Raw genomic sequence first — 14,718 nt, 5'->3', positions numbered from 1 at the left:
GTCTACACGACTGAATAACACGGTACCATGTCGCTAAGACATTGGAGCATTTAATTATAAATAAATGACATTACTAGAACTATACAAATAGATTGTAAAAGCTCATGTAAATGAAAAATATTGATCAAAAGAGAACTTCTAAAATTACATTATCGTCGCGTTTTAATTGTGGAAGCAGATATTAAATTAATTATTAGGTGATTACGTGCGGCTTATTGTTAAATAACGTTAATCTGATCATAAATAATTCACTATATGAAATAAATAAATTCATGAATGATGGAATATAATTATGAAATACAGTGGTAGAAAACAGAAAATTAAATATTTTCCTAATATAATAAGCGGTCATTGACACCATCTTCAGGATTAAATTGCTATTAAAAGCAAATTTTATTGCATAACTTCATTTAGGGGTAAACCAGAGATATAATGATAACTCCTAATGATTCTGTTAGTTTCAACTTTGCTAGTCACACTGTACTTAGATACAAACTTGCTGATGAGTGATGACTCAAAATCCTCCTGTCTCCATAATGTAAACATGGCATGTACTACTTTACCATGACATTACTATGGTCGTTGACTCTCCCGAGGCCACGAGCTCGCATAGATAATGCATTGAATTTCGATATTTTCGGAAGCTTGGCACTTACGGTGCTATGTGGCTTCTTATTAGTAAGTTTTATCGACATTTGCTATATAAATATAACAATAGCGTAACATTTGCTCTCCTATAAATTTCTAGTAGGTTTTGTTATGTTTATTACCTATTAATATGCTGAAATCACGTTAACTTGGCTCTCTGATGGTTTGCGAGACGCAGGGCGAGGGTGCGCTCGGCCAATTAGCTCCAAATTAGTCGCTGTCGTATAACATAGACAGTGATGCGCGTAATTTTATTCCAGTACATAATTGCATCATACGTTAGAATTTTACGTTGTAATCATGTTAGGCGGTCGATATTATTCTAACTTTACGGAAAAGTGTTATTCTGGAACAAGCCAAGCTAAGAGATTTAGAAGCATGCGTCAAGCAAGTTCTGATGAATTTTCAAATTGCTTTTGAAGTATAAGAAACCGATAAACGGCTAATAGAGTTCAGAGACACTTTAGTTTTTTGACTTACGCCTATCGTACTGACGTGCCTTAATTTTGGGACGTGGGAAAGTACCGTCCCTGGTAGGATTGGCAAAGTAAGTATGATAACTTATCAATATTAATAGAAATTTCTCTGTATATCGTAATAATTACCACTAACTACAGTAACTACTATAACTAGCGTAGACGGAACAGTATTTCTCATTTCAGCCCGGTCCAGCATAGAAAGTTTTAAGTAATCATTAAGCGATATTAAATCAAATATGAAACACAAATTAAACTTAGTCATATTATTATGTGGCTTCCATTTGAAATTGTCTCCGGTTGAGTCCGCTCATTCATTAAAATATGACGTTCAGCTATTGTCAAATATGGTTAAACAGACATTTGTATTTCATTGTCGTGACATTCAAAGTCTAGGCAGTTATCGCACAGGCTCATCGTGAAGCAACACACGAACTAAGGCTAGTTGCTATGCAATTTTGCCTAAAAGGCTCTCCATGGTAATGATTAAGTATAGATACGGCGAGCACAATGCCGATTGTCATTGCTGTGGATTTTGGTAGCTGCATATAAAAGACCATGTCACATGTTTTTTTTGCTTCTACCATATTTTAGGCCACATAAAAGCTTTTTTACAACCCTATGTCATAGCGTAATTTGGAGAATAAAATAATATGTAGTACATGTTGGTTCTAGGAATGTTTTGAACCCGTTCTATTCTGATATATTTGATAGCTGTATCTATAGCTAATAGTGAATAAGGATTAAGGTCTCACAACAAATGCATTTGCAAAATATAAAAACTATGCATTAATGTGCAGGATTATAGAAAAATACGTTTTTTACTCAATTTTATCTATTCTATATGTACCAATGGAGAACATATTTCCCGTGATTGGTAAATCTGTATCGCTGTAATTATTAGTACTTACACAAATAAGTGGTTTGAGTTCGTATTTGAATATCTACTTCACACATCCTGATTATACGATTAACAGATATTGCAATAGACGAGATTTTGTTGCTACTGAAGGCTTGCGTTAATACCCGCACATAAATACCACTTATGAATATACTCGTAGTCCTTTCACGTTTTAATACAGTCGATTTTCAACATTTACCATAGTTATCATTATACAGAATGTTAGGCAGACTGTAGACCAAACGATATAGGCATCTAGTCTGAACTACTGCAGACACGTCGGCACCATTCAACTTAATTTAGGACTCTCAGTTTCGCAGATATGATACTTTAAAGTCTTAAAATTGAGCTTTTTTGTGCTAGACCGGGCGGACTAAATTAGCAAGTTTCACATATTTGCTCGAAGTTTCGCAGTGCATATTATTTTACGGCACATCATTTTAAAGGGTATGAACTTAAGAAATTCTTAGGAAAGTTGAAGAACTCTAAATGTTTGTCCTGATTGCACTACCTCGTAATAATTAATAACGGAAATTAACATGGAAGTCGGTACCAACTTATAAACACACATGCACATTGTTTTCAACCATTGTTCCTTTTGTACGAACAATCCTTTAGCGAATAATTAGTTAGACTAAAAGCGTTTTGAGCAATAGCATACTAGGAAATACGATTGATGTTAGGACTGCTGTTTTATGCACAATGTGGGCAATTAACGCAGTTTTACTTACACGTGGTTCGGAGAAATGGCGTCATAACGTGAATGCTGCACACACAATGCACATGTTCTCAAAGGAGCTTACAAGCTGTTACCATAATAATATTTTATATTATTTTCAGCGATTCGAGTAAGCTTTATGTAACATTTGTGTATACACAGCAGGTTAAAGCTCCCAGAAAACTGACAATATTTTGTAAGGCCTAACGCATGAATGATTGTTGATATATCTGACAAAAAACTGAGAATATGATGATTGGATTTGAACGCTTACTTCTTTAGATTTGTGTGCAAGAATACTAGTTGAACTTGTGCGGTCACAACACGCGTTACAATAAGATTTATAAATTAAGCTCAATGCTCAATTGTTCCCAATTTAGGATGCTCATGGACTATAATTTATGCAATTTAAAAACTACTTTAATATCATTGATTTACGTTCATACCTTATTATCAAGTGCCCGCAGTCGTCGCTTAAATGTTTACGAATTCATTACGACTTCGGAACATCGAAATGACCACTGAATATAATATCTTCCATTATATTCATGCAATGAACAGCATCCCTGTCCTCGGGCACATTTTCTGCCGCAATAACCAGATTTCCATTTTGAATCAATTATTTTTCATTAACATTAAATAAGTATCATAACAAGAATATTATCGACATGCTTCCTGTCCTGTTTATAGATAGTCGATCAATTACTGGAGCATTCCCTCATACTCATAGTTAATCGTGATTAATAATAATACATTCTATAGTTCGACGCATGGTTTCACCAACCATCGATGGAAATTGATACGACCTGCAGTAATTCTTGAAATGGAAATGAATTGAACTGTATCCAATCTTATCTTTGCCACCGTCCAGTTTAACCGGAGATTTCCCAGGTAGTGGTGGCAATGGGAAATGTATCGTTTAAGTTAATGGGCCTTTACAAATTGTGCTGCATAGTAACTGTGCTCAACTTTATAGGAACGCCTAGAGAACAAAGAAACTTATGATTTCAAAAACTCGGCCAAGAGTCTTGATATAAATATTAACTATGTGAATCAGCCTTGAAACTATTTAAATTTTAAGTTAACGTTATATTGGAGGATCCTAAATAAATAATATAATTAATTGTTTAGTCGTGTAAATTATTTTACATGCATGTATCCGATGTATTTCCAATACAAAAATGCTTTAATTAAAACAATAATAAATCTAGATGCTTCAGTAGATGTTTACCTAAACTCTCCCTTCACAAAGGATTCTAATCATAAAGTTGTATCAGCTCCGTTGGTCGAACTTTGTTCAAACTAAATATATAAGTAGGTAGCTGTTTATATTTGTTTTTTTTTAAATATCAGTAGCTCATTGTATACAAGAGAGTATAGGCAAAAAGGTTTTATCATTTGTTGACCATGCAGTGTGGATTATTTGTACTATGTGCTTATGCCGTTCTGTCTCTACCTGGTATGTATGTAGCAAAATTTCAAACGGACCTAGACATGGTTTAATCCAGTCACTGCTGTCATCCTGGCGACTTGCTGGTATTAAGTAATTCAGGATGCCGGACGTTTCGCTTTAAACCTGTTTGTAATAAATAGCAAGTATGGTAAAATACCCAGCTATATCGCATTTACCAGTTAAACTTAAGTAATAACAACGGTAGAAGTGTGATATGATATGTAAACATCTTTTAATTTAAAGTTTTTACGAATATAATCTGACAACTACGAAAAGATTATTTCTAAAAGTTGTTTAATTAAATGTACATAGATAATTATTATGGTAACTGTGTTTTTGTGTTACCCGAATTATTCTAATTCATATGAAATTTATTTTTAATGCGTACCTTTTCAACCATATTTATAACACTTAGTTGACATAAATTAATATGAAACTGTTTTTCAGGTACTTGCACATTAATGAAATCCATCACATCGACCCGCAAACGTTCTCAAACATGCCTCGCCTTGAGAGATTGTAAGTTCACATATTATTTCATTAAATTAATATAATTTCTCAGTTGACTTCACAGCTGCAATTTCCATTGGAGTTTTCAGTTTTCATATTCATTTCAATATCGACTCGCAATATTAATTTCAGGTATTTACATAACAATCATATCAAGAAGATCGCTACTGGTACATTTTCTGGCATGCCAAAACTACGTAAGCTACGTTTAGACAGCAATGCTTTGATTTGTGATTGTTCAATGTTGTGGCTAGTTAAGATGATGGCACAACACAACGAAATGTACATCGATGCTACTTGTTATGAACCTACAAAGGTTACCGGAAAGCCACTTTCAATAATGGACGAACACGATTTCGACTGTCGTAAGTATCGCACATCAATAATGTACCAAATATATTTTTTTAGCACAGTTAGACATTATTTTCATGTTTCCACAGAAATTCCGATAATAGAAAAGGATCCACAAGACATACTGGTGAGTTTTGGAGAAGCTGCAATGTTTACTTGCGTCGCCACCGGCGAACCGGAGCCCGAAATTGTGTGGCTCAAAGACTCAAATGAGATAACTACTGATGGATCGCATTATGAGATAATGGACAACGGAACACTGATGGTACATGACCTGGAGGAATCTGATGGTGCATATTTCGAGTGCATGGCTAAAAATTCTATGGGTGAAGCACACTCGAAGCCAGCAAAAATGACTTTGAATAACAAGAACAAACATGGTACGAAAGTATTCAACTGAAACATGATCTTGAGGCGAAATTGCTCTATCATCAGTGTTTGAAATATTTATCTTTTGTTTTTCAGAACCTCCAGTATTTACATTATTGCCGCTTAGACAATCTGCCAAGTTAAACCAAAATAATGTAAGCTTCGACTGTGTAGCCAACGGGAATCCAAAGCCGCATATACTTTGGCTATTTAATGGGGAAAGGATTTTATTAAATGAACGTATTTCTATCCATCGTAATGGCACTATTTCTATCAAGGATGTCAAAGAGTCCGATGCTGGTTCGTATACCTGCCAAGCCGAAAATGTCAACGGGAAAGTTACTGTATCAGTGCCGCTTGAAGTTAAGGGTAAGTGTTGTAACTAGGATAAATGAACACACAGTTATACTTGATTATGACTTGCCTTAATATGGACCAAATTGTATTAAAAATTAAAGTTTTTTTAAATACATTAAGTATAAATCTAGATACGTAAATTGTTATCTATTTCAAGTTTAAATGTTATTTATCTTTTTCTTTCATTATATTATCATACCATTATTTTGTTTTAGTGGCACCTGTTTTTACCATCATACCAAAGAATAAAACCGGCATAGTAGGAGAGGATGTAGACTTTCTATGCTCAGCTAAAGGTGTCCCAAAACCACTTATACATTGGTACATAGATACAATGCCACTCGAAATTAACGAGGATGTTATTCTGAGCAATGACAGCCAAAAATTAACTCTTAAATTGGTCACAACTGATGATGAAGGTATTTATCATTGCCGAGCTGAAAATTCTGAAGGATATATCGAAGCATCGGCTCTACTAAAGGTTGAAAATTATGAAGTTATAAAGCCTCACATATTATTCAAACCAGAGGACACGGATGCGTTCAAAGAAACTTCCATACAAATACCATGTGAAGTTGAAAGCGAACCACCCGCTGATATTGAATGGCGAAAGGATGGTTCATTCATTCAGTTAAGCGAAAAGTACTCAATTACGGTTATAGGAAGTTTAATTATAAATAACTTGACAGTTTCGGACTCCGGCAGGTACGAGTGTTCTGTTTACAATGCTTACGGTCGGGACACTGCATCAGCCTTCTTAACGGTCAAGGATAGAATTTTACCGGGTGATGAATACGTTAACATCGCTTTGACTGAAGCAACTCGGGATATAGATCAAGCTATTGAAAGGACAATGAATGAACTTTTTAAGAACAATAAAAGCGCGAAGACTGACATTCACGCTCTTTATCAAATTACACGGTTCCCGAATGCACCAGCTAGGGAAGTAGCTCGAGCAGCAGAAATTTATGAACGGACCCTGGACAAAGTCAGACAATTTATAACTAGTGGTCATAAAATAACATCAGCTGAACCGTTTAATTATCAAAGTGTGCTATCGAATCAACATCTCGAGGTTATTGCACGGTTATCTGGTTGCGTTGCTCATAGGGAGAAAGACGATTGTTCTGACATGTGTTATCACAGTAAGTATCGCAGCTACGATGGTACTTGTAACAACTTTGCACATCCTACTTGGGGTACTTCACTAAGCGGATTTAGGAGAATTCTCTTCCCAATATATGAAAACGGTTTCAGTGAACCGGTAGGATGGAACAAAGAGGTTAGATATAACGGATTCGTTTTACCAAGTGCTCGCCTAGTCTCCACGACCATCATTACAACCACAGATATATCCGAAGATATCAAGATAACTCATATGACTATGCAATGGGGCCAATGGTTAGATCATGATTTGGATCATGCTTTGCCATCTGTAAGTTCACAGACATGGGATGGCGTAGACTGTAAAAAAACTTGCGACTATGCTGCACCCTGTTTCCCAATCGATGTGCCTCCGAATGATCCTCGAATCACCAACCGTCGTTGCATTGACTTCGTCCGTACGAGCGCCGTTTGCGGATCCGGCATGACATCGGTTCTCTTTGGAACACTACAGCCTAGGGAACAAATAAATCAATTAACATCGTTCATCGATGCCTCTCAAGTTTACGGCTTTGAAAAAACTGTCGCTGAGGATTTGAGGGACACCACTAATGAGAATGGGCTACTGCGTGTGGGTATAACCTCCCCTGGCAGAAAACCATTGCTGCCCACAGTGGGTGTCAACGGCATGGACTGCAGGCGTAATCTTGAAGAGAGCAATCGTAACTGCTTTGTTGCTGGCGATATTAGGGCCAACGAACAAATTGGTTTAGCCGCTATGCACACAATCTGGATGCGAGAACATAACCGAGTCGCTGTTAATTTAAAGGTTCAGAATCCATTTTGGGACGGTGACAGAGTATTCCAGGAGGCCAGGAAAATAATTGGTGCTGAAATTCAAGTCATAACCTACGAGCATTGGCTACCCATCATTTTAGGCCCCGAAGGTTACAAACAACTCGGACAATACAAGGAATATGACCCGAACATGAACCCGTCTATTTCTAACGTTTTTGCTACGGCTGCCTTACGATTTGGACATTCTATGATTAATCCTATCTTGCACCGTTATGATGAAAATTTTGAAACTATTCCTGAAGGCCATCTGTTGCTGCGTAACGCCTTTTTCTCACCTTGGAGGCTTGTAGACGAGGGTGGAGTTGATCCTTTACTGCGTGGAATGTTTACGACTCCGGCTAAGCTGAAGACTCCTACACAAAATTTGAACTCTGAACTGACTGAGAAATTGTTCTACAGTGCTCACGCTGTTGCTCTGGACCTGGCTGCCATTAATATTCAACGAAGCCGTGATCACGCTATTCCACCATACACTAAATGGCGTCAATTTTGCAACATGTCTGAAGTAAATGATTTTGATGATCTTGCTGGTGAAATATCCGATGAAACCGTACGACAAAAACTGAAGGACCTGTATGGATCTGTGCATAACATTGACGTTTGGGTTGGTGGCATTTTGGAAAACCAAGTAGAAGGCGGCAAAGTTGGACCTCTCTTCCGATGCTTATTAGTGGAACAGTTCAAACGTCTACGAGATGGAGATCGATTCTGGTACGAGAACCCTTCGACCTTTAAACCTGAACAATTGCGACAGCTTAAGGAAGTCACTCTGGCACGCGTTTTATGTGACAACGGCGACAAGATCGATACTATTGGAGAAAATGTATTTCTTCTGCCTGAGGTACAAGATGGACTTATTTCTTGCGATGATTTGCCTTCGATGGATTTGCGTTACTGGGCTGATTGTGAGACTTGTGGAGATAATGAGGTTCTGGACCGCGCTAAACGTCGTGCTCGCCGTGATGTCCAGGATGTTGAGCAACCAGTTGAGGAGACACGTATTAATGATCTGGAAGAATCTCAGCAGAGTATCCAGAGCACTATCGCATCTTTGAAAAAACGTATTGAGTATTTAGAGGAAACCTGCAAAGCGCATTAAATGGTAACCGATATTGAGTAGTCTTTCGATCAATTTACATTATTACCTATGTATTTAAATTTTTCTAACTATCCCTTTATAATGTAAGCTTTAATCCTATCTATGTGGTCCAACTAAATAAGATTATTTTACCTTTTTCTCCTATTATTTTTAATACTTAGACCTAAGTTACAGATGTAAATCTGTTGCGTAAGTCGTTTTTACCCCAACATGTCATCTTCGTTTCTAATAAATAACTAATATCAGTAGTTTAAAGTCGATATCATGTAATCAGCATTTTAATTATAATAATAAATTAAAATATAACGTTCATCTAACACCACCAGTCGCTATTATATTAATGTGACACGGGACTTATACGATATGATAATAATAGTAGAATAATGATAGTTTTAAGCAAATAGTATAATCGTCAGTATATTATAGCAATAGTAAGTACAGGTTTAAGGTTAACTTATTATCTGAATGTGTTGGATTTGATTAATTTTATTTAAAAATCTCTGTTAAAAGTTTATTACATAGTTTGCTGCCATATAAAAAGTCCGTGTTAATTATCTTAACACCTCCAGTACTGGTGGAATCTTGTTGTATAATTTTTGCATTTATAAGTTACTATACCATTAAAGTTTTTATAAATTAGTTTTTAAGATTGTCTATTTTTGTCTAATTTTTGTTGCTTATTTTTAATTCGAATTAACTCTAGCATTTAATCCGATAAAACATAAATAAAAATGTATTAACTTATTGTCTACATATATTCCAACATACCATTTAGGCAATCGCCATTATATTACATAATTCATAATCAATTTTAACATGTATTCAATTCAGTCATTAAATAAATAGTGAGTAGTCAAGGTTGTTCACTTTGTGTCAAACATATAATCATAAATATAATTACTTATAATAATGATATTAGTATGTAAGGAATGAAAATGAGAGAGATAGGTAAGACATTGCAATGAAATTGGGGTCACATCAAGGTAATTTGTAAAAAAAATGTGGAAAATAAATACCTGATCTGCGACAGCAAAACCAGTGAATGAAACATTTACATTATACTCATTCGAGAATATAAAATTGCAATGTATTTGACTTCAGTTGAAGAAATGGATGTTTAACAGCCAGAGATGTATCACCAAAACACAAAACCCAGTGAAGAAATGATTGTCTTTATGTATTCCATGTTATAACAATTGTAGTGTGAAATAAAGTTGCAAAAAGGTAAATGTGTTTTCATTTCAAACCTCCATAGACTAGAATGAGATTTTATTTAGCATTTATCAATACATTACATTAACTGTACAATCAAAAAATATACACAGAATCTACATTACATAGTACAAGTATCACATAGCTTTGCTACATCTAAGTACTACAATATTTACTTCACTACTGCATATTACATAATAAATAGTGAGATACACTAGTGCTCCTATATTCCTATATACTTGGTATGTCTACCGGTCGCCAGCAATTGATTCTTGTCTCTGTTCCGTACCTCAACTTCGAGGAATGCTATCTTCTTGCCTGTTTTCTTGGTGACAGCTTCTACTTCAATATTGTCACCCTCTCTTGCAGCAGCCATATAGCTGGAATAACACAAATATTTATTAGATACAACCAAATGGAGTGTCATATGCCAGGATAATGAGTCTAGGTGCCCAGTTTGAGTTAATTTTAAATTTATGAGTGACAATTTAGAATTGTTAATTGTAGGTAAAACTACTTATACTGTTATACATAGTCTTATGGTGATAAAATTATGCTCCTACAATACTAAGATTTAATAGGGACAATAATATAAAATTGTTAATTGTAGGTAAAACTACTTATACATAGTCTTATGGTGATAAAATTATGCTCTTACAATACTACACATGATTACACTTACGTCACACTTAGGTCAATAGAGACACCCCTTGTTTCAATATGGTTGTTAGCTGTCAGTGCATATGTGGAGACAGCATCTACAAGGTGTGCTATGAAGCCTCCATGCAGCGTGCCTCTTTGGTTCAGATGTTCAGGCCCCACTTGGAACTGTGTCACCATCCTGCCACCCTCACAACAGACCACCTTAAGCTGGAATTAAAATAAAATTATCATTACACATTGATTACTAATAATAGACTAATACTAAACCTATGAGAGGAACATATGGTTCACATACTGTTGGTAAGTATAAGACTAGATATTTTCTACTTTCATGTAAGAAATGCCTGTACCTCTTGATAAATTCAGTGATATTGAAATTCCTATTCAGAAAGAGCAAATAGTGTCATGGTAACACACTGTATACACAAGTATTAGTTTCATATGACATGCCAAATCACTGAGATAAGGTGCCTGTGTTGAATAATGATAAAAACCACTAATTTCCTTATTCAAAAGGTTTCTTTAATTAGTCTTATACCTCGTTATATAGGCTACAATATAGAAACATAATTTGAGTTTCATATATAGAGGAATATGGTGAAAATAAGCTATGAAGTATGTTCTGAATGTTTACCTTGCGAAGATTTTGATCAAAACATTTCGTAGTAGCCACTGCTTTAGTAAATAACTCGGCTACTGCTGCACCTTTACTACACATTTTATAAAATTATATTACACTTAGTCAGAAAATACAGAAATGGTCAAAATTAGAAGAAGAAAACTGCGTGTTATCGAAGCAAAGGTAATAAGACACAAGCAAGATTAGAATGACAGGCGAGATGCCAAATTCACAATTTACCAAATTAGTGATGGGAACCTTATGTCATTACAAAACTTATCGATATAATAAAAATTGGTATTTTGGTATTGTTATTATTCATGTACAGGTACATTCCATGTGCTTGTGTAGGTATCTATTTTACCTCCAGGCTAACGTTTACTTAAATAGCTTAACTAGTTGCATGTGACTCCTCGAAGTTTAGCGTTAATAAGAAATTACGATCACATCTTACTAATGTGATAAAGGAACGTCCGATTTTTAGATCTCCTCTTATTAGATATATAGTTTTATGCGACTGAAATGTCCTCAATTCAGTCAGTGGTTCACGTGAACTTAAGGTTTCACTGCCTCAAACTATGAAAGTCAACGTGTCCGTAAAAACGATATAAATGTAGAGTGGAAAAATTCGGAAAAAAGGTACATCACTAACAACATCAGATGAATGTTTTTCTTAGCGCGAATTTTAAACAATCGGCTAGTTGGCACGATGCATTTGGTTACATTAAATTCACAGTCAGGTTAAGTTTTGGGATTAAGTGATAGAACAGCTTAGATAATGAATTACCAAATTTAGCAGGTATAGTACTTTGCCTTGTGTCTCTCCACAGCTTTCCAACCAGGAAAATACGTATCTATACCCAAACTTACAAAAAACGAATAGCAAAGTGCCATTGAAAGATTGTGTGGTATAACAAAAATAGTAGGCGTTTTTAAAAAGTCGCCATAGCAGTCGTCTCACGCACCTAAGAAAACAGTTTGCTATGATCTCTACAAAATTCATAATTTAGGGCAGTGCTACAAACAATTATTGCAGTAAAGAAATAACACCACAGTTTGGTGTGTAATAATGACTTACGAAACACATTTTATTTAATTGTCTATGAAATATAAGGTGTTACTTGCAATAATTACTAGCAGGTATACAAAAAAAAAATTGTGTATGCAAGTTCAACGTGTAAGTCGTGTATACATACTGACAATAACAACCTGTAATAGGGTAGGTATCTAGGTAAGCAGTTAAGTATATGTTAGCTCTATAATTTAACAGACAATGATTACAATAGGTAATATCTCCATGAATCTCTTCAGAATAGCCGTATAATGCAGTTTATCCTTTGTAGTTCTGTGATTAGAGCAACGTTAGCCAAGCAAACAACACTTATATCCCAAACTAATGAAGTTTCTGTTGCAGATAAAGTTGGTCATTCGAATGTTGACGTCAAAGGCAAGTTGATATGACATGTTGAGGTTGTCAAGCACAAGAGAGAGCGCAGACGTAACTCTGGCGTACAATTCATTAGTCGTGCATTATTTCAAAGGGTAGAGTAGAGTCGGTACACAGACTTGTATATCTTATTCTATAGTTTATGTCCCTATTAATTTGCTTTTTAGTGTTACTCGCCACCAGGCTCAATCTAAATTTCGAGTACGAAATAGTATTCGCTAAATAATCTAAAACCTCCTCTACACACACATCTCCACATCTTCGCATCAAGACTTAATTTCTTTGTCCAGAACAACTACATATTATGGATATCTTTATAGTAGGTAGCATTACCTGCAAGCACTAAATGCTTTATGATTAGTCAGCAAACCGAGTTACTGGTATTCGACGAAATGCACTCACATATAGATTCTCGCTTTGTCATTTCGTGAACTGAGTTTAATAACGAGGTTTGGAATTTCCAATAATGATGTTAATAACATGCAGAGTTTGTCAGTGAGTTACATAAAGCATTCGACATTATGTGAACTATGTAACTTTATGAATCTAGATAGCCTTTGTGCTTTGTGCGATTAGTTTGTTGAATTCACACGAAACGGCGGAAACATTGTCATGAAATTTTGTTTACTGTGTTTAACATTCAACATACAATACTGTTTTCAATGAGAATTTCCTGTGCCAGAAGCTTATCTCTGTTTTTCATGTCTGATGTCATTCGTTAATTTAATTATGATTAAAATATTCAGTTATCTTAAACGCTTTTTGATGTTAGCCATCTTAATATTTGTTATTTCAATAACTAACTCTACTACTTTAAGCAAGAAAGTGGCATATCTGATTGTCTTTTCTGTTACTTTGCTTAAATTGCACCTGCCACTGTCGCAAACAGTTTTGGCCCAACAATTCTGAAAGTAGAGGCAACGTAAGTACTGACATGTTTTTTATCCTCCACGAGTATTTACATTACAACAGCATGAATAAAATGATTCCGTAAACCTGTTACTATCAATTTAAACGAGTAATTCATTAAATAAAATTGGCAGCCCCATAAAATAAACAGCATGTAACGTGATACCACTTACTTAACCTCTGCGGAATTTAAAAGTAATTGCACTACAAACCCATCCTCAGACAGTACCTTTTAAAGAAACTACGTGGATCAAAGTGGATGCATTCATAGTAACTGCTCACGTACTGTTCGTTGATGTATCTTCCGGATACATAAATTATATTTTGTAATAATGTAACTAAAGACCACAATGGGCGAGTATGTTGGTTAGATAATCCAGTTATGTAAGTAGTTCGAAACTAATTAAAAAACAGAGAAGGGCCTGTTATCCACGCGATGAAGTTGGGTTCAATTTCAACTAGCTAGAGGTGGCAGTATTAAAGGCGTTTGCTCGGACAGTCCATTGAAAATGTGCAGTCATAAGTTATAAGTTGCATTTTACGAGGTCAACATATTTAAAAGTAAATGTGGCCAAAACATCTGAATTGTCTATAAGTCTAAACAATGGTAGATAAACATCTTATAATCGCGAGAACAATGCTGCCGTTTTGTTCGCGCTTGCGTCTACCGTGACGAGTGTTCTCATAACAACTTCCTAAAAGTGATACTACTATTAATTATAATACGAATTGTGCTAAATTTACACAACATAAACCATAGTAGTAATATCATGTTGTAATATAAAAGAAGAAAGTTATACTTTCTTCTCTTTAACATATCTTTTTATATAGGTGTATGAGAATGAAATGGCATTGATTGTAATTGAACGATTATTGATAACTTGTCAATAATCGTTCAATAACAAGCACTTGTCAATGACAAGTAATACTTAGTAGAAGTAATAATGCAGGGTTAGCCAAAATTAATTACGTGGAACAATTAGGTAAAACCTTCCAGAAATTAATGGTATTTCACCAAATCTGA

At 35.1% G+C, this 14,718-nt stretch overlaps 2 protein-coding genes across 2 annotated transcripts in view; one reads left to right on the top strand and one right to left on the bottom strand.

Annotated features, from left to right (window-relative positions):
* The window catches only part of LOC142986780 (peroxidasin-like), a 34,554-nt gene extending 24,481 nt beyond the window's left edge, over positions 1–10,073 (top strand). The window contains exons 3-7 of the mRNA XM_076135462.1: positions 4,644–4,715; positions 4,839–5,071; positions 5,147–5,437; positions 5,523–5,795; positions 5,999–10,073. Of these exons, the coding sequence (XP_075991577.1) occupies positions 4,644–4,715; positions 4,839–5,071; positions 5,147–5,437; positions 5,523–5,795; positions 5,999–8,844 (3,715 nt within the window). The 3' untranslated portion in view covers positions 8,845–10,073. The remainder of the gene's footprint in view (positions 1–4,643; positions 4,716–4,838; positions 5,072–5,146; positions 5,438–5,522; positions 5,796–5,998) is intronic.
* A 23-nt stretch (positions 10,074–10,096) lies between these two features.
* LOC142986781 (acyl-coenzyme A thioesterase 13-like) lies at positions 10,097–11,566 on the bottom strand. The gene is made up of 3 exons (XM_076135463.1): positions 11,354–11,566; positions 10,739–10,926; positions 10,097–10,436 (listed from the first exon to the last, which is right to left on the bottom strand). Exons 1-3 carry the CDS (start codon positions 11,435–11,437, stop codon positions 10,280–10,282), a joined length of 429 nt encoding a protein of 142 aa, XP_075991578.1. The 5' UTR covers positions 11,438–11,566; the 3' UTR covers positions 10,097–10,279.
* Positions 11,567–14,718: the final 3,152 nt, after the last annotated feature.

The sequence above is a fragment of the Anticarsia gemmatalis genome, chromosome Z, assembly GCF_050436995.1.
Source record: "Anticarsia gemmatalis isolate Benzon Research Colony breed Stoneville strain chromosome Z, ilAntGemm2 primary, whole genome shotgun sequence".
Classification (NCBI taxonomy): domain Eukaryota; kingdom Metazoa; phylum Arthropoda; class Insecta; order Lepidoptera; family Erebidae; genus Anticarsia; species Anticarsia gemmatalis.
This window is presented reverse-complemented; position numbering and strand designations above follow the sequence as displayed.